At 39.7% G+C, this 23,394-nt stretch overlaps 2 protein-coding genes across 3 annotated transcripts; both read right to left on the bottom strand.

Moving 5' to 3' along the window:
* Positions 1-329: 329 nt before the first annotated feature.
* Positions 330-8,086, bottom strand: RB195_004542 (uncharacterized protein; the record flags this gene model as incomplete). The annotated part of the gene is made up of 18 exons (XM_013444189.2): positions 330-392; positions 473-554; positions 646-824; positions 1,381-1,538; positions 1,601-1,721; positions 2,324-2,416; positions 2,554-2,673; positions 3,161-3,292; positions 3,347-3,440; positions 4,063-4,150; positions 4,247-4,333; positions 4,535-4,717; positions 4,960-5,044; positions 5,126-5,194; positions 5,272-5,332; positions 6,558-6,700; positions 7,465-7,604; positions 7,663-8,086. The coding sequence occupies 18 exons, from the start codon at positions 8,084-8,086 to the stop codon at positions 330-332; spliced, it is 2,322 nt and encodes a 773-aa protein (XP_013299643.2).
* A 2,189-nt stretch (positions 8,087-10,275) lies between these two features.
* On the bottom strand, positions 10,276-22,041 carry RB195_004543 (uncharacterized protein; the record flags this gene model as incomplete). Of its 2 annotated transcripts, XM_064182426.1 has the most annotated exons (22): positions 10,276-10,355; positions 10,416-10,507; positions 10,559-10,664; positions 10,716-10,845; positions 10,919-11,018; positions 12,845-12,901; positions 12,992-13,406; positions 13,485-13,673; positions 13,898-14,024; positions 14,734-14,853; positions 15,089-15,217; positions 15,949-16,514; positions 16,647-16,727; positions 16,806-16,916; positions 17,436-17,514; positions 17,571-17,637; positions 17,730-17,836; positions 18,402-18,449; positions 19,823-20,133; positions 21,535-21,703; positions 21,762-21,980; positions 22,039-22,041. In XM_064182426.1, the coding sequence occupies 22 exons, from the start codon at positions 22,039-22,041 to the stop codon at positions 10,276-10,278; spliced, it is 3,306 nt and encodes a 1,101-aa protein (XP_064033692.1). The 2 variants fall into 2 exon arrangements, with proteins under 2 accessions (XP_064033692.1, XP_064033693.1); XM_064182425.1 differs by lacking the exons at positions 10,276-10,355; positions 22,039-22,041 and having other exon boundaries at positions 10,363-10,507; positions 16,806-16,884; positions 17,458-17,514.
* Positions 22,042-23,394: the final 1,353 nt, after the last annotated feature.

Below are 23,394 nucleotides of genomic sequence, written 5' to 3' on the forward strand. Positions count from 1 at the left end.
AAATAGTGAATGTTTTCAGTTTTATAATACACCTTAAAGGAGAGTTACCTCACTAAGAGATATACGAAAGACTACGTTAGAAGCTTATTTATCATCATATTGACCAAAAATTAACAATAGAAATAACAAAACAATTCATCACAGTTCACAAAAATACTTAGAAATTGATGGAACAAGTTCAACAGGTTTTCTTCAATAGATCCAGGAAAAGCGAAAGCAAAGATAAAAACAAGATACAGAAAAAGAAAGGAAAAAGTAATTGTCCAAAAACAAAAATTGAGATCACAACAACTGAAATAAGGAGTAATAAAATATGAAAAGTGACAAACTCAGCTATTCGTAGCAGTAGCACGTGATTTCTTGGACTCTGTTACAGGTGGTAATCCACATTCCTGCAAGACACGGAAGCAAGTACATCACAACATTCGTTTCTCTTTCCCGAATGAAACATGGCGCGTTGTTTACAACTCACCCGTTTGTTCTTCAATTTCGTAGCTATACCCGGGAAACAAGTCCGCACCACCTGAGTCCACGCTTTCCGCATGTTTTCATTCCTGAAATCGTTTTTTTTTCGTCTATACTAATTCGACTTCAATTTCGACACTCTGCCAAATGGTAGAAACTGTCAAGGCAGAAAGCGCTTACTCGCGTTCCAGTATCCTGACTGGTCCCATATGCTTGAAATTGATGTGTTGAACCAGTGCGGATCTGTTGTTGCTGGCAAATGCACACCGCTCACACTCGTATTGCTTTATTATGTAGTGTGCTTTCGCGTGCAGTGCAATACTCGGTAAGTCATCGAGATCGAAGAATATATTACAGAGCTGAAGTAAACAATTTAACGTAAGAAATATAATATTTTCCTTTGCTTCACCCTTCACCTGAAAACAAAGCGTTTCCAGATACGTTTATATAAAAGCAAGCAGTATTAATGAAAGTAAACCTCATCTACCAACTCTTACAGCCATTTTCACAGTTTTTCACCCAGGGTGCATCGCGAGAAGTCAGCTTGACGTGTTTCATTTCTCAGCTGCTACGGATTGTGGCCAGCACTCGATTTTGCACGAGCTTGCAAGGAGACATTGAGCGTTCGCAAGAGGCAAAAAGTGTGCAACCAATTCCTTAGTGCAGCTTGTCACAGACCTCGCATGTTTTCTTTTGTGTTGCTGCTTCCCTATCCCTGATTGTAGCAGTAGGCGTGGAAAAACTATCAAAATCGCATGTATAACTTGAAAATTGGCTTGTAAAGTTTAAACTACAGTTTAGAAGATAACAGCAGGGATTCAATGATTGAGATCCAGACATAAGAAGATCGGACTTCATATGAAATTTCCATCAGCTTGGACTCATAGTGAAATCTACTGCGTATGAAAAACTCACTCGACATGGCAGCGACGTGCAGGATAAACTTTCATCTTGTTCAATATCGGACAGCTCCGTATCGCTTAATTGAGTAGATCCTTCTCTAGGTGACATCTCATGATTAGAAAACGGTCGAGCCCCACCCGTATGTAGATTTATTTTCCCATCAAGGAATCCTTAAAAGAAGAACTAACTGCACATGTGTTCTTTATCTCTGTCAAACTAATGAATCGCATACCTGTAGCCGATGGGAAAAATTTTGCGACCAGCGCACGATAGTTTGATTTTGGCAATACGACGAAATTTTTCTCTGGTGAAACATCCGAGTGTCGCACTGATAAGTGCCAACGAACATTCCACTGCAAGCATACTCACGTTTTTCAACAACCGATACTGTTATGACAGTTTATTTAGTTTGGCGAGTGATATGTAGCGCATTACTGCAGTTAATGCACTAGCAAGTACGGATTCGATCAGAAACAAAAATAACATCGTATTGTAGATAAACCATCTGCTTCCCCAATATCCTTTCTCACAAAGGACGATTATCGCAATATTAAAAGTAACGCAAACGATAGGCTTATCCCAGTTCGACTGTATCGTTTAAGTTGCTGTGTGAGCACAGAACTAGAACGTAATATGCAAATCCTTTTAAAAATTTTCTAATCAGTTTCAGAGTGTAGGTCATCTACAGCGAAAAAAAATCCTGGGCGGGTTCATCTAACACAGAATGTTTCCCCGGCTTCTCTATTGACCACAATTCACGGAATTTTTTTTTTCGCCTCAAAAAATCATTAGCATCAACCGCTGTTCATTTTTCGACAAGCGAAACAAACAGCCATTGGGTTGCCGAACCTGCCGAGGTGTATTACAGTAAAATACGCAATGACTGCATTTTCAGCAGGTGAAATGTAGAGAAAGAAAATGAAGAAGGATAGAAAACAAAAAAAAAAGAATCTACCTGGTCGGCATGCTCATAACCGCAAATTAGACACACAGCCTCCATGCATTCAACATTGTGCGATGTCTTCAAATGGTTCCCAATGAGAGTTAGCTTTAAAAAAAACTATAGAGCAGTGTAAAACTAAAAATTCCAACTAAGAAGAGAAGTTTCTAGAAACAAAACTCGGAGAACGCAAAATTGATAAAGTTTAAGAGCAAAAAGTACTGCATTACGCGAAACGAACATACCAGTGCAGACCCATCCTCAGCCACAGATTCTGGACCCATGAACTCTTCACCGCACTCTGCACATTTGTATTTTTTCTCAGCACTAGCAGCTTTATGATCATCCTCATCAGCTTTTTTCTTCTATAAAACTCTAATATAGAAAATAAATGAATAAAGATAGATATGCTAGAACCTTAGAAAAAATTACGATCGCCAATGTAAAATGCCTTGAAATAATTTCATGAATAAAAATTCAGCTTTTTGAGGATGTATTTTACTTGGTAACAACGACAACAATTACACAGGTAACAACAGCGTTTTCGTATTGATGTGATTTCTACAGTTCGTCCCGAGCAGATCACCATGTCAGTGAGTTTTAGCTTTGAAAATGTATTGCCACTACCAACACTTCCGACGCAAAAATAATTCACTATCATCAACCAGATGCATTCATGAAAAAGAAGCTGCATCACATAAATTTTAGGCTGAGCAACAAATACGGAATAAAGGCATAGTAACAAGATGCAAAATTGTACCTCTGAGCGCACAAATTCGATAAACTAGCTCCTAGAACCTCACCGATTTCCCACGACAGAAATTTGAGAATTTCAAACAATATCAAACTGACCTTAGAATCCGCTAAATAGTGTGGAAAACATTTCTGTACTAAATAATTCCATAGTTTAACGTTTTCAGGAGTACTATTGTCTATTACACCAGTTGTGGCATCTCGATGCACACTTGTCATATGGGTACGAATCTGAACACAAATATAACTAAATCCATAAAGAACGTTCGAGATAAAATCGCTTACTCTTGCGTGTTCATTATGTTGGAAAACACATTGAGAGCAACGATACTTTTTGACTACGGCATGTCTACGAGCATGGTTCGTCAGATTTGTGAATCTGAAAATATTAAGTAGAAGAATCAAGATGTAGTAGACGATACCTTACAAATGCAAAAGCAGAATGATTTTGGCAAGAAAAGATCCTTAGGAAAGTACGAGCGTTAGTAGAATTTGGAATGCAGTATCAAGAAATCCAGACAAGGAAATCGATGATTTAGAGAAAACTGGAACAAAGAATATCCATTCTAGACTTTCACGAAAGAGAAAAACTTTGAATAATCAGAAAAATTCTTATGTTTTCAAAATCATCTTTACATCGGAAAAAAAACGCACCTATGAAATTACGTTTATCGACTTCAGATCGGAATGACCGGACTTGTGGTGCAATCGCGCAAGCGGTTGCGCTCACGGTCGGACTCTTTCAAGTTCCAATCGATCTACGGAGCTGAGCTCAAATCCCGTCGCGCCACTTCGGGCGAAACCGCTTCCGCAATTGCACCATAGTTTAGGTCGTTTTGACCTCACTGTATGAGAGCTCAATAAGCTAATCTAATTATAGAAACATTGGGCTTGTACGCGAATGAGCTCCCGCTTATCTTTTTTAATAATCGATCATTTCCACAGTTCCTATCACTTGTAGTGAAGAATCTCACACTGCTTCTGCTTTGGAAACAACTCACCTCGACACCATTATTACATGTTTACAAAGCAAACATGTGACGCTATTCCCCGTTGGTGCAACCTTTGATTTAGGCTTGTTCACTTGCTCTGATAACAAATAAATAGTCAAAAACTGGTCGGGATACTATTTCAAATTTAAAAAAAAACTCGATATTTGAGGAATGACGATACAAAACTCCTCACCAATAGCAACATACTCCGTGTCTGAATCGTCTGTGGTACTCGCATTTGATGTGTTTGCATCGCACTTCTCGATCGCTTGCTTCTTTGCTACAAGAACGCAGAAATGAGAAGATGAGTTGATATCATTTAAAGATTTAGTAAGAATATTTTAGAAATTCCACCACTACCCATCTTAGACACCTGAACTCTTTGCAAAACAGGTAAAAAAAACTTCTACTATAAAAAGGATATTCCTCCAATGTTTCGGAGAAAACGTTGGAAAGATTATAAACTCATCCGAAATCCTACCTAAACATGGGCTAGGAGAATCAGAATCACTCAGAGTAATAAACTCAGTCGAAAAATCTGGCTGTTCTTGCGATCCTTGAGCACCATCACCTAATAGATCGGTCGCGGAAACTCCCTCAAAAAACGGTTCCTTATCGACCTCTTCTTCTTTTGGAATCTCGAATAACGGTGACTGACATCGTTCTGAACACAAATTGTGATTAAATGTGCTTGTCTGTAGAAAATTTGTGGTTTTTACAACAATTTACATAACAACACGCCCAGATAAAGAATACAATAAACCACTTACTAGTTACTTACCTGGAGTTGAAAATTGGGAGAAAATGGAACTATTCCTAACTAGTGCACATTAAATATGTGCGAGAAATTTGCAAAATAACAGTACTAGTCTGCGTAAACAATATTTGGTTTGGGTTTGCACGAACCTGATGCAGATTGCAAATGCGCATAAGGCATCGGAGAAGGCGGCTCCATTTTTGATTGTGGTTGTGCCTCCTTCTTTGTAGATTCCTGCAAAAATCTAAATTCAGTACTTGATTCAAATGTAATCAACATGAAAGAAATAGCGGGAGAACGTCAAACATTCAATACCTGCATACTAAATTGTGGATGGTCTGAGAGATTGTTCAAGAACACGAAGTTATTAAAGCCATTGTCAACCTAAATTGTGCATGGAAAAATAGAAAGGAAGGGAAGTACTGTAAGGATATACTTGACGCGTACGCAACTAGACTCACCAGCAAATCGTATAATTCGTCACCTGTATTCGCATCAATATCGACGACGGCATAGCGAAAACTAGAAGAGAATGAGAATTACTTAAAATTCTAATATTACATTGTGCAAACGATACTAATATGTCCCACTAATAATAAAAAATATGTTTTACTAACACCAGATATGATTATCACGATATGATCTAAGTTTACTCGAACAGCTTTTCGATTTAAATGAGAAACGATGAAAAAATGGAAAACGAGATCCGAACAATCAATAGTGGAGGCAGCGATAATAATACGGAAATGCGAATTACTTGGCCACCTGTATAAGGATCAGCAATCAGTTCATGGCATAACAGATTTCTGTGAACATTCTCTACAATTTGTTTCAGCTCTCTTAAGCTTTCTACTGCATAATCAAAAACAGCTTATCCAATCTACTCAAAAAAAAATGACAAAAAGAAGAGACCCGAACGTTTTAAATTAAAAATGATTCAAGTAGACTGTTATACAAACAATCATCAGACAATCAAAACGATTTTGAAGAACTTGATTAGCAGAGCTATAGAAAAAAGGTTGAAGTACCCGCGTGTAGGAAGTCTTTCAAAACTTTTTTCAACAATAACTGCAAATTGGAGATCTATTCTAAGAAAAACCCTTTGTAATGTTAGCTTTCTTTTCCTTGGGTGAGGTGTTCAGTGACTCAGCGAACTTCTTTCCCGCTATTTACGATCAGGATGAAACAGTGGGAAGTCAAATAAAAATTGCTGCCATGAATTCGATATGCTGATTTTTAGAAACTCAGGAGAGAGAAGGACAGTGAAAATATCCTCATCGATAAGTAAATTTTAAAGATTTTTTCCTCCCAATATTCAAATTTACTTAACGTGTTGTAAATGGAAGAGCTAAATTTAAAAAAAATTGATAAGAACTTTTGAATAGTACAAATATACTGATTAGCATAGAATTAAAAAGAAACTTTTCACAGAAAAAAAAATACGCATGATAATTTGTTTTGAAAAAAAAGTACTTCACTATTATTTCTAAAAGTGATTTGGGATGGATAAAGTAAAGTGGGAAGCATAATAAAGGAAAACTTCATGGAATTAGGCATGGAAAAGATCCGAATAAAAATTTATAGGTGAAGAATTTCAGTTATGAAATATTTGATATTGCTATCATTTCAAAGGACAAAATAAATGATAAAATAGTTGTCTTTGCTACAAAAAAAAGATTAGCAAATTGAACTTAAGAGTTCTTATATAAATAATGGGAAAAAGTTTGAATAATGCACGAAAACGTACCCATTCGCTTGAAGAATAGCACGATGCACGTTATCTTTCGACTGGTCGTTCTCGTTAGTTTCTTGAGCAGATTTTCCGAACGTTTTTTGGAACGTTTCACGGATAGCAGCAGCTTTTGATTGATCCGTCCCGTTATTCTTCATCTGTGAATATCGTCGATCATAAATGGATCCGGTTTCTTTGAATTTTGCGATAATGTTCCCAACTGTGCCGTGACACACAGGTGGGCGATATGGATGTGTTCGGCTGAATTCTGCAGCAATTTCTCAATATGTTTTACTGGTTCCAGCGAGTAGAATAAGTTCAATTCTTTCTTTGTTCGATAACACCAGATTAGAGCGCCGTGGATGGATGCCGACGAACGTGCTGTGGGGTGGGAACGCGCGCGTTATTGATTGGCTAGAACCTTCATATAGTTGCTTGTTCAGCAACAACACAACCTTTTTATGAAGAAAGAAAAAAGAAGAAAAAGACTGTCGCAACGATCCACAGAAGTCTTCATTCTTTTCGAAATAAACTACCGAAAATACAATAAGCAATAGTAGAAATTCAAAGTGTTCCCGTATCGCTCACCGTTGGGTCTCATCAAGAAATCGCGTGACCGCTGCACATTATAGCATGTGAAGCAGGAGTATAAACTCTCTCTCTCTAACGGAATGATGATAGGAAAAGAGGAAATTACTAATAGTAAAACGAAAAAAAGAAACACACTCAGAAAAGGACTGAATTCCTATAAAAGGCGATCTTTCACACTTCCTTCTCTCTATTTTCTTTAGATGTAGAAATAACAACAATCACTAAACGAAAGGTTTAACTTGGACTAAAAAACTATAGAACGTCAAGTTTCTTTTTCTCTTTGATGAATCATTACTTGATCAGAAAGTCCTATCGGTTACAAGAAACATACTATTAGTTCCGGATGCTCCACAGTATTCCTTGCTGCTTGCTTAGCCTTAGATATAGCATGTCTAGCGTTATCTCTGCTTCTCTTCATAGGATTCGCTATATGTGCAACCATTTCTTCCTTTTGTTCAGGAGTAAAAACCTCTGAATATCTCCCCGCTCGGAAAATAGTTCTTAAAATATGAAACAAATAATTACGAACCGAAACGATTTGAAGCTAATCTATCCATAATTTCCGCTATTTCTATCGATGGTTGTCGTTGACCGTTGATTTCGTTGGATCGTATTTCCTTACATCGTTCAATCACTAATCGCTTCGCCATTGCTTTCGGGATACTTTTTGGTTGACAAAAATGAGGTCGGCGAGGTTGTAATGGATCGGTGATGAAATTGTTGTTCGCTATTTTGCAGGACGGTAATGGTTGAGTATAGATCGATTTATTCAAATCTTTCAACGCTTTGCAACCACTGCACGTGAACAGCTTCGTTATTCCGTTCGATAACGTCCTTTGATAATACCATTCGTAGCAAAGATTCCGCTGCTCAGGATGAATATAAATGGCAATGTCGTGACCTTTTCGAGCTTTTGAAGGCACGAACACAACAGGTGCTGGTTCAAATTCCATGATAGCATTGAAGGATGAATGAAGAGCGAATGATGTAGGTGTAGAAAGCGCGTAATCGAATACGAAGACAACAGAAACGTCAATGAGGTGCCCGCCGGTACTACTTTTTTTCTCGCCGCGGCCGCGATCGATAGTTAGGGAAGCTCAAGCGGCTGCACGCACACACGTGTCACACTTTCACCCCGTTTCACCCGTTTACGACCTAAATACGTTATCTACTTAGAACTACATAAGCACATTGTAGTGAAGAACTGTAAAGGACTTAAGCGTATCTCTTCGGTTAAATAAATGTCTAGAATGACACTATGTAGCTATTCAAGGATTCACAACTACTTTTTGTTCAGTTGCATCCTTGCGAAGGCGAGGAATTGAACAAAGCTCGAGTAGAAGTAAATAAGTACGAAAAAGGATACTGACATCTTGTTATAAAGACCAAGAAATTACTTCCTTAAATTTTCTTCCATTCAAGGACTTTTCAGGACTTATTCTAGAGTTACAACACTGACCATATCAATTCGTAGTCCTCAACAGTGTAGTAATATATTGACCACATCCCTTACTAAGAAATAATGATTCCGTAAAGCTTGAGCAGTCCCAAATCGATCAAGAAATAGTTCATAATTGATTTAATATGTTCTCGGGGCATCAAATATAACGCAAGGATTCTTTTTCATAAGGAACGAGGAGGTGGTAAAATGTAGCTGGGGGGAGGACTTCGGAGTCCTAAGGCCTAAGCATTAGTCTGAGAAGATCTGTGACATGCAAACTAAAGTTGCTAAGAGAAAAAAGTTAATTAGAGCGTCGGGAAATAAGGGCACCAGTGAGTCCCACCTCCAACTACATTTTTCCCCGGAGTAGGTGCTACTGTGGGAGACTCTAGTTATTTAATATGATCGATGAACTCGCAATAAACCAAACTAATTGAATCGGCTCAACAGATCTTAATATGTCTGTATACGAAATAAGACGGAGTCACAAAAGGGGGACAGGGAAAACGAGATAAAAATCGCCGCAGGACGCACTGTGTAAGCTGGCACTAGTACTCTATCTCACCGGACCTGTCGATCAATGGTAGGAATGATCGATAAAGCAATTCAAAAGAAGATTGTGCTGCGACTACGACTATAAAGTAGTCCAGTCCTGTGCACAGTTGCGCGAAAAAAAGCCAAACCAAAGAACTACCAGCATCAAGGAAAGCGAGCTCTGAAAAACCCGATTGGCGCCATTGCTCTATCGATCAATGGATGTAAAACAAGCGTATAGTCATGTCAAAACGACCTGAAGTTCACTGTGGTTCCGAGAGACCCGGATTGTAGCCACGAGTGGTCTAGCTAAGGTCCCGTCTCGATCGCAACCGCCAGCTGCACCCGCATCGGTTCGAGTGCTATCGCTTCCGCATGTACCGAATTTGAACTCGTTTTCTTTAACTCGACTATACTTAGGCTAACATCCGCTGTAGGCACAACGCGTAACGCCAATACAACACTCAGAAATATGAGTTGGGTGCCTTCGCATAAGTTTTCCCCCTATCTCCACAGTTGTCGTGTGAAATCCCAGTTTTTTTCCCTACTGGCTGTTACTGTGCCTTATTGCTCACTGCTTCATATTTTTCGCAGGTCATGCGATAACTTTTGACAACTCCAAAAGTGCTGTCGCTTCCCGCACCTCTGTACTATCGAACAATGTGTACATCGGACGACAACACCACTATCTATGGTCATGTATGCATTAAATACTCTTACATTATTTATACAGATACACAGCACAGAACCGTAACATCATAGTTATTTAATATGAGCAACAACATATACCATATGTATGCAGTTAGTTCCTTGTAGTTTACACTAACATTTGCAACAAATGAGACGAACTATGTGTGATCTACCTCATAACAAGCTCTAAAATGAATATTGCAACTATATTCAACAAAATAACTTAACAATGTATTAGCAGACTTGTAAGGAAAGTTAGGCAACATAATCAACTTAAATGCACAAATCACAAAATGAACTGTATGTGAACTTCTTTGTAACTTGAACTCTGTGATTACGGATCATCAATGTCTTATTCCAAAAGCTGAAACGTCCGCAATTGCAGACTACCACAAAAAGAATCACTATCGTGCAAATGAGAGAAAAACATGTAGTGCGGAATGAAACGATGCGATCATATCTTCACAAACAACCATCTCAATAATTAAAGCCAGTGAAATAGTCAAAAATTATCAAGATTGAAAGGCGATGTGCTTTAGAAAATAGGAACCCGTTCTCTAGAATTTATTTGACCATCGGATCAGCCTGTATATCTGCTGGTTCCATTTTAAACAAACCCTCTTCATCAGGAAATGGTGGTTCACCTTCTAACCTTGTCAAATTATATAACGCTGCGCAGCTTACAATAATTCGTGCTATCCTCGAGGATCTGAAGACGAAAGTTATCTTTTTTTTCAAAAAATCCAAAGAGATATCCCACCTAATGTCTGCCTTCAGTATTGGAAATTGCCTTTTCCAGTCACCTATTGCTTCTTCCACAAGCGAGTGCGCCTTACGTAATATACTAGCCAAAACACCATCTTCCACTAAAATGCTGTTTTTGAGAGAAGAGAAATGAATCAGGAATAAACTCATACTTTCTATCTCATCATTTTCTTGATTTGGTGCCAGTAAGAAGAGTTCGCTTTTGTACGCATCATCACCAATGAGACGTCCTTTCTTCAAACCTTCTCTGAGCTGTTTGCAGAGTAAACTGCGTTTGAACACCTACAGGAAAACTAATTGATTTACTTACAAGAAGGATCTACAATATGTATGAAGAAAAAAAAAATCGGCTCACAGAATCGTCGTCCGTATCAGAATGAAACTTTGCAAACACCCATCTGAAACGTTTCTGATCGTCTGCCACGAGCCCTACATTGAGATTTTGGAATCCATTTCTGCAAAGGATAACATTATCCGAGTCTTCGAATTCTTGTTACAGGTCTTCTAGATCAGGTATCTTAATAAATTTATTAGAAATATACTTTCTAAATAAATATACTGTAAGAACGCTTGGCTGTACTGTGTGATTGACTGTAAAAATCCAGAAGAATATTTAAAAAAAGAAAAGAAAAACTACCAGCAATAAAGCTGTTCATCGCATAGAGAACTGACAGAATTAGACGTACTCAAAAAATCTTCGGACAGTAAGTAGGATTCCGGGTGCAACTGCCAATTGTCACAACGAAAACGTCGAATACCACCGCCAAATTTTGGGATCAAAGGGATCAAACGCACCTTAGGCATCAGTTTACCCCGTGAGACACCTCTTTGTATTCATTCTTTGCATTTCCATTGCATCTCATTGCTTAGGATGCGAAGAATGAAGCAGCGTGACTCAAATTAGTGGCATATACCTGGTACAAGTAATGAATTTTATTAGGTTTCTCTTAACGAGTTCCAGTTAACTCAGTTCGACAAGACGATGCCTGACGTTTCTATCCTCTGATTCCTAAATTTGTAAGTAATATTCAGTAGTGATACTTTCACTAAGTCCTGTTCTCCATCTGTCTGGTAGAAGTAAGTGTCCGGCGTTAATCAATCCGCTTGGAATGCGCCCCCACGTTCATTTCAATTCAGAATCGTTTGAGGTTTACGAACGTGTCAAGTCAGTGTTTTTATCCTCGCAGACAAGTGTGGTACCGATTTATCGACCCCTGAGGAATGAGGAGCTTGGTGAACACTAGAGCGGACTCAAACCTCCGATCGATCGTGCAGGAAGTGCAACCTCTAACCGCTACACCACACCCGCCCTCATCTGTCTGGTGACTTACTTGACTTAATCGGCGGGCTGATGTCATTACTTAACGCGATTACCCGCATCTTCGCCGAGGTGTGCCGTCCTTGAACACAGCTCTGCCCAACCTTCTCGATATTCTGCGAGAGCTTGCACAGAATCAATCCATTCGTCGCTATTCCATATTCTGCGAAACCTTACGTCTCGCCTGAACTGCCTATCCACGCCGAGTGCCCTCAGGTCCTCTTTCACCACCTCAGTCCAGAACTTCCGCTTTCGGCCAGGTGGCTTCTTCCAGCTCAAACCCGACGAACTTCTCAGAACTTCTTGAACAAGGCGATCTGCCGGTCTCCTTAATATATGACCAAATAAGCGAAGACGATTTACTTTAGCCACTTTCATCTGTCTGGTACTGGAAATAATCCAATGTTCGAAATTTCGCCGAAATTTGCCATGGAAGAAGACGAGGCAAAGGACCTAGCAACTCTTGTAAGACTCTCTCCAAAATCGAATGAAGTAAAAGTGTTAGTGTGTGTTTTTCAACTTCGTCTTACGCATGCTTACGTTCTACCGTTAGCATGGCAGAAAATCTATACTCCGGTGCCGAACCAAACTTGCTTAGATGAACCATATGAAGAAAGAGAATGAGAACAATATCAACCACCATGATCGCATTTTTCTAAGTTACAAAGCTACAGATAAATATTCCGTTTTTTGTGCACAAAACTGTTGCTGTGTTTGCTGTAGCTACCAAAAAAGAAATTTTCTTTGCAACATAGATAAAGTAACTTTATAAAAAGAGTTACGATGAAAACTAATCACATTTTCGAGATCACCACCGATATAATTCCATCAATAAAGTTCGGAAGGAACTTGAAAGCGCAATAGTCCACATTACGACCATTCAAGTAACCGGCGCAGAGAAAATGCAGCGAAAGAATTTATGAAAATAAAGGCAATGGAAACAACATAAAATTTCAAACTCACATAATTGTTCCATCGATACATCCAACGATATCAGTCAAACCAGTCATCTCAAAGAAACTGGAACAAAGGAAAATAAGATAATGGATACATGAGCGCAGAACTTTATCAATGTTTGTTCTTTTTTTCTAACTTGCTAATCGATCACACCTGTCTCCGATCCTTTTGCAATCCCTTTCATCAGGCCACTGAATCATTGTAGCTGACCACTCAAGTAGCGTCTCTAGTACATCAGCAAGAATCTGCGAAGCGCTCGTCTGCATAACACTGCCACCAGTGAATGTGAAATTATTTCCAGCCAGGATCTCCAATGCCATGCCCACTTTGATCCCAGTCGAACAAGTCCCGGTCCGTTGGCTTTTTGTTTTTAACAGTGGATCGAGTGCCTTGCAAAGTGACCCAAAAGTTCTTCTTGTCATTCTGAATCTACTACGGAACTGTTCGTCGTCAACAGTATCCAAACAAGAAGAATTGTCTCTGAACACTCTCGTGGGATTCGACGAGGAAAGTCCGAGAACGCTGGCATCATGCTTTTCAGGATCGTCCAAGTGGACCGACAACGCTCCTAAAAAAGGTTAGTTTTCCTGGACGAAAAAAAAAACAGACAACTGAGGCAAACAGAAAAAATGCAAAAATTTCTTACCTTCACCATCTACAGAAGCGGTTCCAACCAAAATCAGCGACTCTAGTTGTGGAGGCTGAGGCTGTGGAGGCTGAGGCTGTGGATGCTGAGGCTGTGGAGCAGCTTCTGGCTCCATAAGATCCATTGCTGAGATTATTTTCGAGTCCATTAGTTGGTCCTTGGTTTCATTGAACAGAAGTGATCCGTTGTCTAAAATTGATTCCAGATTAATTTCAAAGAAGGAAGATAGAACATTTTCAAAAATACTATTTCATCTTTTTTCAAGGACAAAAAAAAAATCAAATCTTAGAGGCCCTCAAAAAGATAAGTAAAGTAGCAGATGGATGGAGAAACCTCAACTAATAGCCTAAGGAAATAAAAAGTATAAACTTAATCCGATGCTGAAGACTGACAAGTAATTATCCAGAACCTACCAGACAAAACTAAAAGATCGTGCGCATTCTCCTCCGACTTGACTTTGGTAGGAGCTCCATCAAGTGAAGAGTCATTTGAAGAACTAGGTTCCATTAAATTCAACTGATCCCCAGTACGCATGGAATTCTTAAAATAGTCAACAATACAGATAGAAAATTGTTGCTCCACAATTACAAAGTCAGTCAGGTTACATGTAAAAAGTTAACATAGTAGTCGGACTTTTTTTATTCATCATCATCGAAATAGTCAAGAAAATGTGATAAAGGCTACCATGGACGAAGTCAGGGCAGTAATTAGTCACCAAACACAAGCAAAAAACACCTGGAAAGCATAAGCATAAAGTTCTCGATGTGCTATTTTACAGCCTACTTACCTTCTGTTTAAAGGCATCACCCCACGAATCTGAGGTGGTACGGATTTCAGGTGGAGTATTCGTATACGGGATCGTAGATTATGGAGAGGTTGGTGATTCCATCTATTTCTTGCATCTTTATTTTGGCGTAAAAAAGGCCCAGAAGATGCGGCGCGTGCACAAGGCTGGCGCGCTCCAATCGAACTCCTCGTAGAAAATAGCGCGCCGGAACACTCGAAGCCGTATCTTCCGGGCCGTTTTTACGGCAATTAGGAAGAAATGGACGTAATCACCCCCTCTCCATAATCTACTATCCCGTATACGAACACTCCACCTGAAATCCTTACCACCTCTCCATGACCTCAGATTCGTGGGGTGATGCCTTTAACTACATATTTCGATAGTAAATCCTTTCAACTATTTCATGACCATTACGATTTTTATCTGAAGGCAGTTTTATCCCTGAGGATAAACATTCCTTACCCCCTTCTTTTTTGATTCCTTCCCTATTTCCTGCACGCTCCATCTTTTTTTCTTATAGTATTTCTTCAGACACTCGTAGTAAAATTGTGCAATATCTTCGGAACTCAAGGTGATTGTTTCCTAAACCTGTCTTGTTAGGTAAGGTCGCATTAAAACAAACTGAACCGGTACAGTTGCGAGGGCAAAGGAAAAATCAAAGCTACGCAGTGACACTAGAGAGGGCCCCACCTCGATCCAGCAGTAAGCTACATTGCGTCGTTTCGGGTTTCTGTCAACGCAACTGCACCGGGCTTCAAGTCGATTTTGACTCGATTAAACACATTTATCAAAAAAAAGTCCCTCATTAAACTCTTACGTCAAGATATTCTCCATAGACCTGAACATACGCCAGCAGGTCTTCTCTTATATTGCTAGGGACTTCATCGATCCCATGCTCCGGAAATTTACCCCACATGTCTTCAACTTCTTTTCCAATGTAGGCAGCCTGTAAAAAACCACTACGAAGGAAACTGAGATGGATTTAATTCGTTGCATCATTCAACTGAAAGAAAACTGGACATGATTTTTCAGAAACATGGTAAAGACAAAACATAAGTGTACATAAGTGTCCGCCCCCATATCCTACAAGGACTATAAGCAGGAAATTTGACTAATTTCTGCTGCTATTGCCACCGAATAGGAAAAAAAACGTTTTCATTGAACTGGTAAAAGAATTTGAAAAATGTTTCTCAAACATCGTTAGAAGAAGAAGCTAAGAAAACAATTCTGTCGTCAGAGAAGGACTTAAAGGCATCACCCCATGAATCTGGAGTGGTACGGATTTCCGGTGGAGTATTCGTATACGGGGTCGTAGATTATGGGGAGGAAGGTGATTTCGTTCATTTCTTCCTAATTGCCATAAAAAACGGCCCAGAAGATACGGCTTTGAGCGTTCCGGCTCACTATTTTCTACAAGGAGTTCGATTGGAGTGCGCCAGCCCTATGCGGCGCCGCATCTTCCGGGCCATTTCTTACGCCAATTAGGAAGAAATGGACGGAATCACACCCCTCTCCATAATCTACTATCCCGTATACGAATACTCCAACTGAAATCTGTACCACCTCAGATTCGTGAGGTGATGCCTTTAAATGGAGCAGTGCAACAGTGCACCAAAAAGAAGGACTTAAACGTGAATAGTAAGAAAGTTAAATCGCAGAAATAAAAAAGAAACTCACTGCCTGTACATAATGGTCGTGGCAGAGGCGTCTGCGAGAATGTTGCAGGTCTCTGTAGATTTGTTTTGCTGATTCCATGTCGATGATGTTCCAAACTTGGAGACATGCAAGAAAAACAATATTCTGTTGGCGTTTGTTAGAAGAATGTCGAACTTCTTGTGCGGAACGCGATCTACCACAAATCAAACAGCAGTAATTCCAGCCCGAGTTTTCGTTTTTGCCCGACACCTCTGGAGTACTGATACGCACAACCGAGCCTGCCGGGGTTTCTTCATTTTTGGGTACATGCTTCTGGGCTTCCTCGTCTATGGGTGAATTCTGTCGGATTCTGGCAACTCCTAATGGGGCTGGATGGATGTTTTCGTTCCCGGATTGAACCGATTCCACGGGCTCATTCACGGATGGAACCGTTTTCAATTGAATAATTTTAAATCCAGGCGATTTTGCCTGGAGAGGGATTCCTTGTAGATGAATCCCGCCATTTGTAGCTCGTGTCTCCGAGTGCTTGAAACCGGAGGGTTCTCTAGATTCTTTGGTGCCGGTGGAAATGGTTTGTGGTTCTTGGCCTAAAATGGAATAAGATAGCATAAGAAGAATAAAAAAAACAACTACAAATCTTGGGGATAGAACTGGCAACTGGCACTGAAAAATAAACGAAATGAACCTATACAGGACCATTTTTTTGTCATAAATCTTACCCTTATGATTACTAGAACTGCATTCAGTTGTTGGCTGCTGGGATGTAGACGGTTTTGAATCTCCAGAGTGTTTGTTGCTGCCTAGAAAGCCCCGATTTACTGAAAACGCCAGCAACAAGAAAAGCAGCGCTGCAAAATAAATATTATCCACAAACAAACCGGCATTTTCCTCCGAAATAATGACATTATTGTCTTTATATTCTTGGGCTTGGTCTCGGTGATCGATACTCGATAATAACTGTTCTATTGAAACTGTGGACTCCTCTGGTTCTTCCGTATGATGGTCATCGTAGTCATCGTGGTTCGAAAAAAAAAACAAAATAATCGCAATGTACGGAATTTTTGTAGCGTTACTTGTTAAAGGAGAGAGTGTCTAGTGAGCGTTAATTAATATGCATGGTAAGCACGAATCCGTTTTATTGCAATTCGCAATCGTTGAGGTTTTGGAACGCCTGTTGGGCTATACAATGACTTGCGTGGGGCAGCCGATGCTCAATGCAGTGTTTTTGGCGACGGGTGCAGCGCATTCGGAAGAGGTTCCGCTTCCTGCACGATCGATCGGAGGTTCGAATCCGCCCTAGTGCCAGCCTTGCCCTTAATCCGCCTGGGGTCAATAAATTGGTACCAGAGCTGTCTGGGAGAACAAAAAAAAAGAACAGACTTGCCCCCACAATTCACTGTATAGGCTAGTTCGTAAACCTCACACGATTCTGAATTGAAGTCGCGCATCCCAAGCGGACAACGCCAGACACTTTATCCCTCATTCATACTTTACATCCTCTAGCTAACGAGTATGTTTATAATCGGTTACCTGTTGTTCGACTGCCGGATTATTCACAAATACCAGATCATCGAAGTCGAATCTTTCCTAGAATCTTCAGAGCTTATATTTTTTTCTCAAACCAATACTTCAGTTAAACTTACCATTAGGTTTCTAAATGTGGTTCGCAGTGCAACTGAGCTAATTCCGACAATAGCATAACATATTGCCCTGTAATCGGAGATCTCGAAAATACCAGTTAACGTGACGGGAAGGAACCACTACGATTCACTTTAAACATATAAGACTTGCATAACTCAGACCTTTTGCTTTGGGTAGTAGACGTCTGTGTTTCCTTCCATGCGAGCAGATCTTTAATTGTTGGCATCTCCTTGCCCACTGTTGAATAGAGCTGCGGTGAGGTTGGATGCTATAAACAATTAAACATCCTCCACATAGTTAATGAGCTCCTTTTGGCGTAGCCGGAGCGTAAAGTGGTGCGTAAACCTTACAAAAGTATAGAGAATTTCCCAAAGTCACACGAAATCAAAACAGTAATTATCGACAATGCTTATGTCTGATTCATAAATATTCACACAGATGACATATCTCCTGTTTTATTACTAGAAATGTAGCGATCTAAATCTAAAAGAAATTATTCAAAATTGATTCTACGTCTGCATGTCTTTGATGCCATCATAACCAGCTGATGCCATTAAAAGTGACGGATGAAAGAAATTGGGAGGAATGTACAAGGAGCAGAGAAACGAGAAAAAAGACACTGCCATAATTCCTTGCAACGAATCCGAGGGAAATCCTATGAATAATAAATGGGCTTAATGAATGAGTTTCTTTTTCCTTTAGTTTTGATTTTCAAATTTTGTTCCGACATGCACAGTAATCAGATACTACGAGTCTTAAATGTAATGGAGCAAATATACGAAACTTCGAAGTAAAAAAAATTAAAAAGTTGTGAGAACGTAAGGCACGCTTACCGGAATTAACTGGCATCCTTTTCGGGGAGTGCTCATACTACCGGCATCCTGGAAAACACTTTCAGTGTACCACACAATTAAGTAGTACGAGAAAAACATATTGAACATGACCGAAAACGAGTATGACGACTAAGGATGCTCTTATAACCCGGAAGAATGTCCACAATAACTTAAATATTATACAAACAGTTCGAAATGAGGAATACAATGAATCATAAAAAGACAAGACATTGTTACGCTGGAGTCCCGAGCGTATCCGTTCAAACGAGATATGTGGAAGAGATGGGAAACGCGATGTGAAGCAAATCTCCCATACATGTATTTACACCATTTAAAGCGAGCATATCATGCAATTTTCGATGTTGAGATCTCTGCACGAATAGATGGTGGTAGGGATGGAGTTCACGAGTACGAAACAGATCACGTGCAGTTCCTCTCCCACACAAATCTAGAAAAACGTGTACATAACAGCTTCAAGTAGTTTTTCTCCACGCAACAATGTAACTTATTACGACTGATGCTTCTGCTGCTTATCTGAGTTATAAGTGAACGGGTCGAAACGACATGAAGCACGGACGGTTGCGTAAGCGGCGGCGATGGAAGCAGCGCGGTGGAGACAGCGGCTTGAATCGAGGCTGGACCATGGCGAACTGCAGATGTGTGGCGATAGCGAGGATCCTTACACCATCCCAACCGTTACGCTCCACTGCTTACGCAACCGTCCGTGGTTCATGTCGTTTTGAGCTGAGTCACGAACGTTGGAGGACGATTTCTATCGCGTAGTCAGTTGCATCGTAGGTGAGAGAAGAACACATAATAGTGTTACGTATGCTTTTTTAGATGTGTATGTGGAATTGAGTGTGATCCTTTTAAAAGTTCTAAACTACGTCCTGTGCTTAAACTAATAACCTAGTCTAATCGTAAAGAGATTCCAACATCGAATGTTTCTTTTAATCTGCATATTCCAAAGGTCGTTGATCCAGATACAGGTTTAAGTACCGTTTTTTCTTAAATGTGGTCTAAACCCGCATCCCAGAACAAAAATGCTCTATAACGATGCGTTAGCGTTATGCTTTGTTAAGGATGAGTAAAATTAACTCATAAACTATCAAAAACATGTGCCTATACAACACTCGAAATCGCCTATATATCACCTTTTCACTTACTATAATCACCTCAGATGAATAATTTGATTCCGAATACTTATCCTGCACTTCCCATCTGCTCTCGCGAACTTTATACAAGTGTTCAGCTCATTTCTCCTCACTCTCCACACTTCGCTTAATTTTCTTCGTTTCAGAATCTAGTTCCAGGCCCAACAACCTTTGCTTAGGCTTGCCAACCAAACGTCTATTCCTTGCTCTTTCACTAATTTTTTGTAAGCGTTCATTGTTTTGCTCCTGACTTTCTTGTACACGTACTTCTCGCTTATGCTCAGCGGATGACTTCAACTGTTGTGCTTTTGCAGTTCCAGCTTCCGACAATCGTTCCAGCCTCATGGATTCCGCTTTCTTGATCGCTTCTACGATCCTCGCCGATTCCAGCTCCTCTCGTCGTTTCCTTTCTGCACGTGTTTCTCTTTTTTCCTGCATTATGTCGTGCTCCTCGTCATTTCGATCTTCCATAGATGCTTTGGATGTCTCTCCAGATCCGGCAAGATTTATCTCAATTGTGACTTCTGTTGGCTTGCGATCGTTGACTTCATCAATTCGCTGGGAACTGTTGAGAGAAGCTGAAAAAGAGAAATCGAGAGAAAGATATAGAAGTCACTAACAGAACAATCTATGAGGGAAACATTTCATCACTATTTACAAAAGAAATTTGACAGTTTCAAATAAAGCATTATTACGAAAAAATCCAGTGGTCTTAAATGAAGCACTATCACAAAACCAATGCAAACTTCGCACCCAGTTGATCGGGTGCGAAGTTTGTATCGGAAATCAACTTGATCCAGATAATACAGAAAATTCACAATTCCTTCCAACTACTAACCAGGATTTTATTAATTTTAAAGTAGAATGAAGTTAGCAATAAACACATTTAAAAGATATTTACATAATTTTGAGTTCGCATCGGTTTTTAGGCCAACGTGAAAACCATAAAACTGACTGCAGGTGAGAAAATTCAAAACCTTGCCATAAGCATACGTATATATGTAGTTCAAAAACATCGACATAGTGGAATTTGGCAACTTTTACAACGTTAGCAAGCAAAAATTGTCGTGGATGAGCTTCGTAGCAATGTCCAAACCAAATTCTCAAAAACAAAACGAATTTGCTCAGAAAAACAGGAAAACATAAGAGTTTAAAAATAACAGATCAAGTGAAAAAGCGGGAAAAGCTGCTTAAGTACGTTGGCTTCGCAATTATTGAAATGAGTCTCGTACAAGTAAATAAAAAGGCAAATAGCTATCAAAGAAGGTGGAATTGCCAAAGGTCATGGCTATAACCCCGGAATGTAAACCATTTCCGATCTATATCGACTGATTCATATTTTTAACGGTGAGCAAATGCTTTCTCTGGATGCACATCTTCGCATGCACAACAAATTATACAGCATAACAAGAGGGACATCTGCTGATTCAAGACTTCGGGCAACTTTCACTAGTATGTTGGTTTGCTTACCTTTTTATGGTGCTAATGCTGCCATGCAAATGACAACGAAGTTAATGATTCCACTGTGACAGATCATTTGCAATCAGAGTAGAATTTAAGAATAAGAAAAGGTTCATAAATCATCGAATCACCTCTAATTACCTAATTAGTAAGTAGAAATGAATAAACAGGTGTATTTCAAAAGAAAAAAAAACAAAACAAACTTCTGTCAAGAATTGTAGTACCAATTTCGCTAAGGAAAAAATTTTGCAGTGTAGCGAAGAAAAGCTCAATGTACTGAGTACGAAAAAAAAAAATTCTTCTGCGAAAAATTTGGAAAACCGTCTCTTCAACAACAATAGAACATTCAAACTGAGAAACAGTTAAAGACGGTCACCATGAAACTGTGAAGAACACTCAGAGTTACAGAAGAAAAGTTGTCAAATACAGTAACTATTCGTTAATGTGTTAATAGTTAGGGAAAGGAACTTTCGGCTTAACACCTGTAAAACTTTCACAGAGAAAAAACTATCACTCACCTATCATTATTGGAGGACATGCCGCAGTGCTCGGACCAGGTGCACATTCTTGCTCGGTGTGCTCAACGTTCCAGTGTTTTGCAAGTGCAGAATTGTTTTCGAATTTTTGTTGACATCCGGAGCAAACCACATACGGTGGTTCTATAGCTTTGCCCGTAAAATGGAAGAGCTAAACTAACTATAGCTTAAAATTTAGACGAGTTTAATCTGAAAGCGTATATTCTCACCTCTCGGTGCCGTTGCCAGCTTCTATGAGTGAGGTATACGTTCTGACAAAGATCACATTGGAATTGATACACACCGAAACATCTTTTCTGTCTATATTTAGCTCTTTCCTCATCGATCTGCTCTTCATTCCAACTATGTACACGACGTAGATGATGATAGAGGTGATTGAGTCTAAACGGGCCACGTTGACAAACTGAACATTTGCCAACGGTACCCATCTGAAGAACTAAGCATAAAAATTATGATAAAAATAATAAAGGGACTGCTAACACAAACCATTGGCTAATAAACAATCGTTTGACGCGATCAGGATTGGCGAGAAGTATAGTGCGAACGCGGAGGACCCATCGATTAGGCGACGCACCGCACACCGTGCGCACGGCCGATTGGCTGCTGAGACATCGGGCCGAGGCGTGGAATTAATTGTTGGAGATGCGCCAGCGAATAAAAATCACAAGAGCCACGCCTACATTTTCATTGTGAACGGAATAGTGGTGAAATGTGATAGTGATAGAGTGGTTCCTGGAAATCCTTTCCTGTGGTAGCCGCCAGTGCGTTCAGTTTCCGTTCAGGATCGTTTCAGGTCAATGAACGCATATTCGGTCCATAAAATTACTTGCGGGGATCAGCTGATGTATCGACTCACTATTTTTGTGCTCCCAGAGGAATCTGGGATAAATTTGTCGGTCCCGACGGGATGAAGCAGCCAATCTCACATCACCATATGTTCGGAGGATTATGAGGAGCACAAACTGATTCTCGTCCACTCCTTACTGTAAGGTTCCCTTTGACCCACGATGACCTGATATGATGGATTACTCCTGTAGCGTTTCAAAATCCCTAGTTGTTTGGGCATCGTTTTGGAAATCAACGGGAAACGAAGATATAGACATAGTTTTGGAGTAAATATTTGTTAATATCATGAATATCATGAATACAGTTTTTTTTTTGTTTTGAAGAAACTAGATGAGAAACGTGGGAACAACCAAGAAATGAGAAATGAAGAGTGAAGTTTAGTTACTGTAAATGAATGAAATAATAAAGGAGAGTTAGCAAAGAGGTAAGGAAATGAAGGGAAAGAAAAAGAAGGAAAAGGTCAGAAGAGTGGCAAAGACAAGTGGCAGGTCAAAAATGTAACGAAGAAATCCTTGCGGAAGTAGGAACTCCTTGACATTGACTATTATTGCTCATAAGAAAGAAAAAGTATTCTTGCGAATGATCTTATCCTTATTCGGAATTCATGTTCGCATTGAATACACCGTTTATAATTGATTACTAAACAGATTCTAATTATTCTCTAGTTTTCGTCGGTTTTTCATCAGTTCGTTCGTTCTTCAGTATTGTTTGTTCCTTATCACAGTTTTCGTCCCATTGGTTGCCGTATAATGACTATGTCACGAACCAAGTTCATCCAATACACTAAGGTCAGGATGAGCTGATCCTTAGTGCAATTGCGTACGCGATTGCGCTTACGGCGAAACATTGTATAACTCCGACCGCAAGCGCGGAGCTAGACAATCGTCCGTCGAACCGCACCTCCTTAGAGCGCAACTGCACCAGAGTCTGGACCCTTTTGACCTTTTAACCGTAGCGTTTCCCCATCAAAAAACAATTAAAAAGCTACAGTGCGGA

The sequence above is a fragment of the Necator americanus genome, chromosome I, assembly GCF_031761385.1.
Source record: "Necator americanus strain Aroian chromosome I, whole genome shotgun sequence".
In the NCBI taxonomy this organism is placed as follows: Eukaryota; Metazoa; Nematoda; class Chromadorea; order Rhabditida; family Ancylostomatidae; genus Necator; species Necator americanus.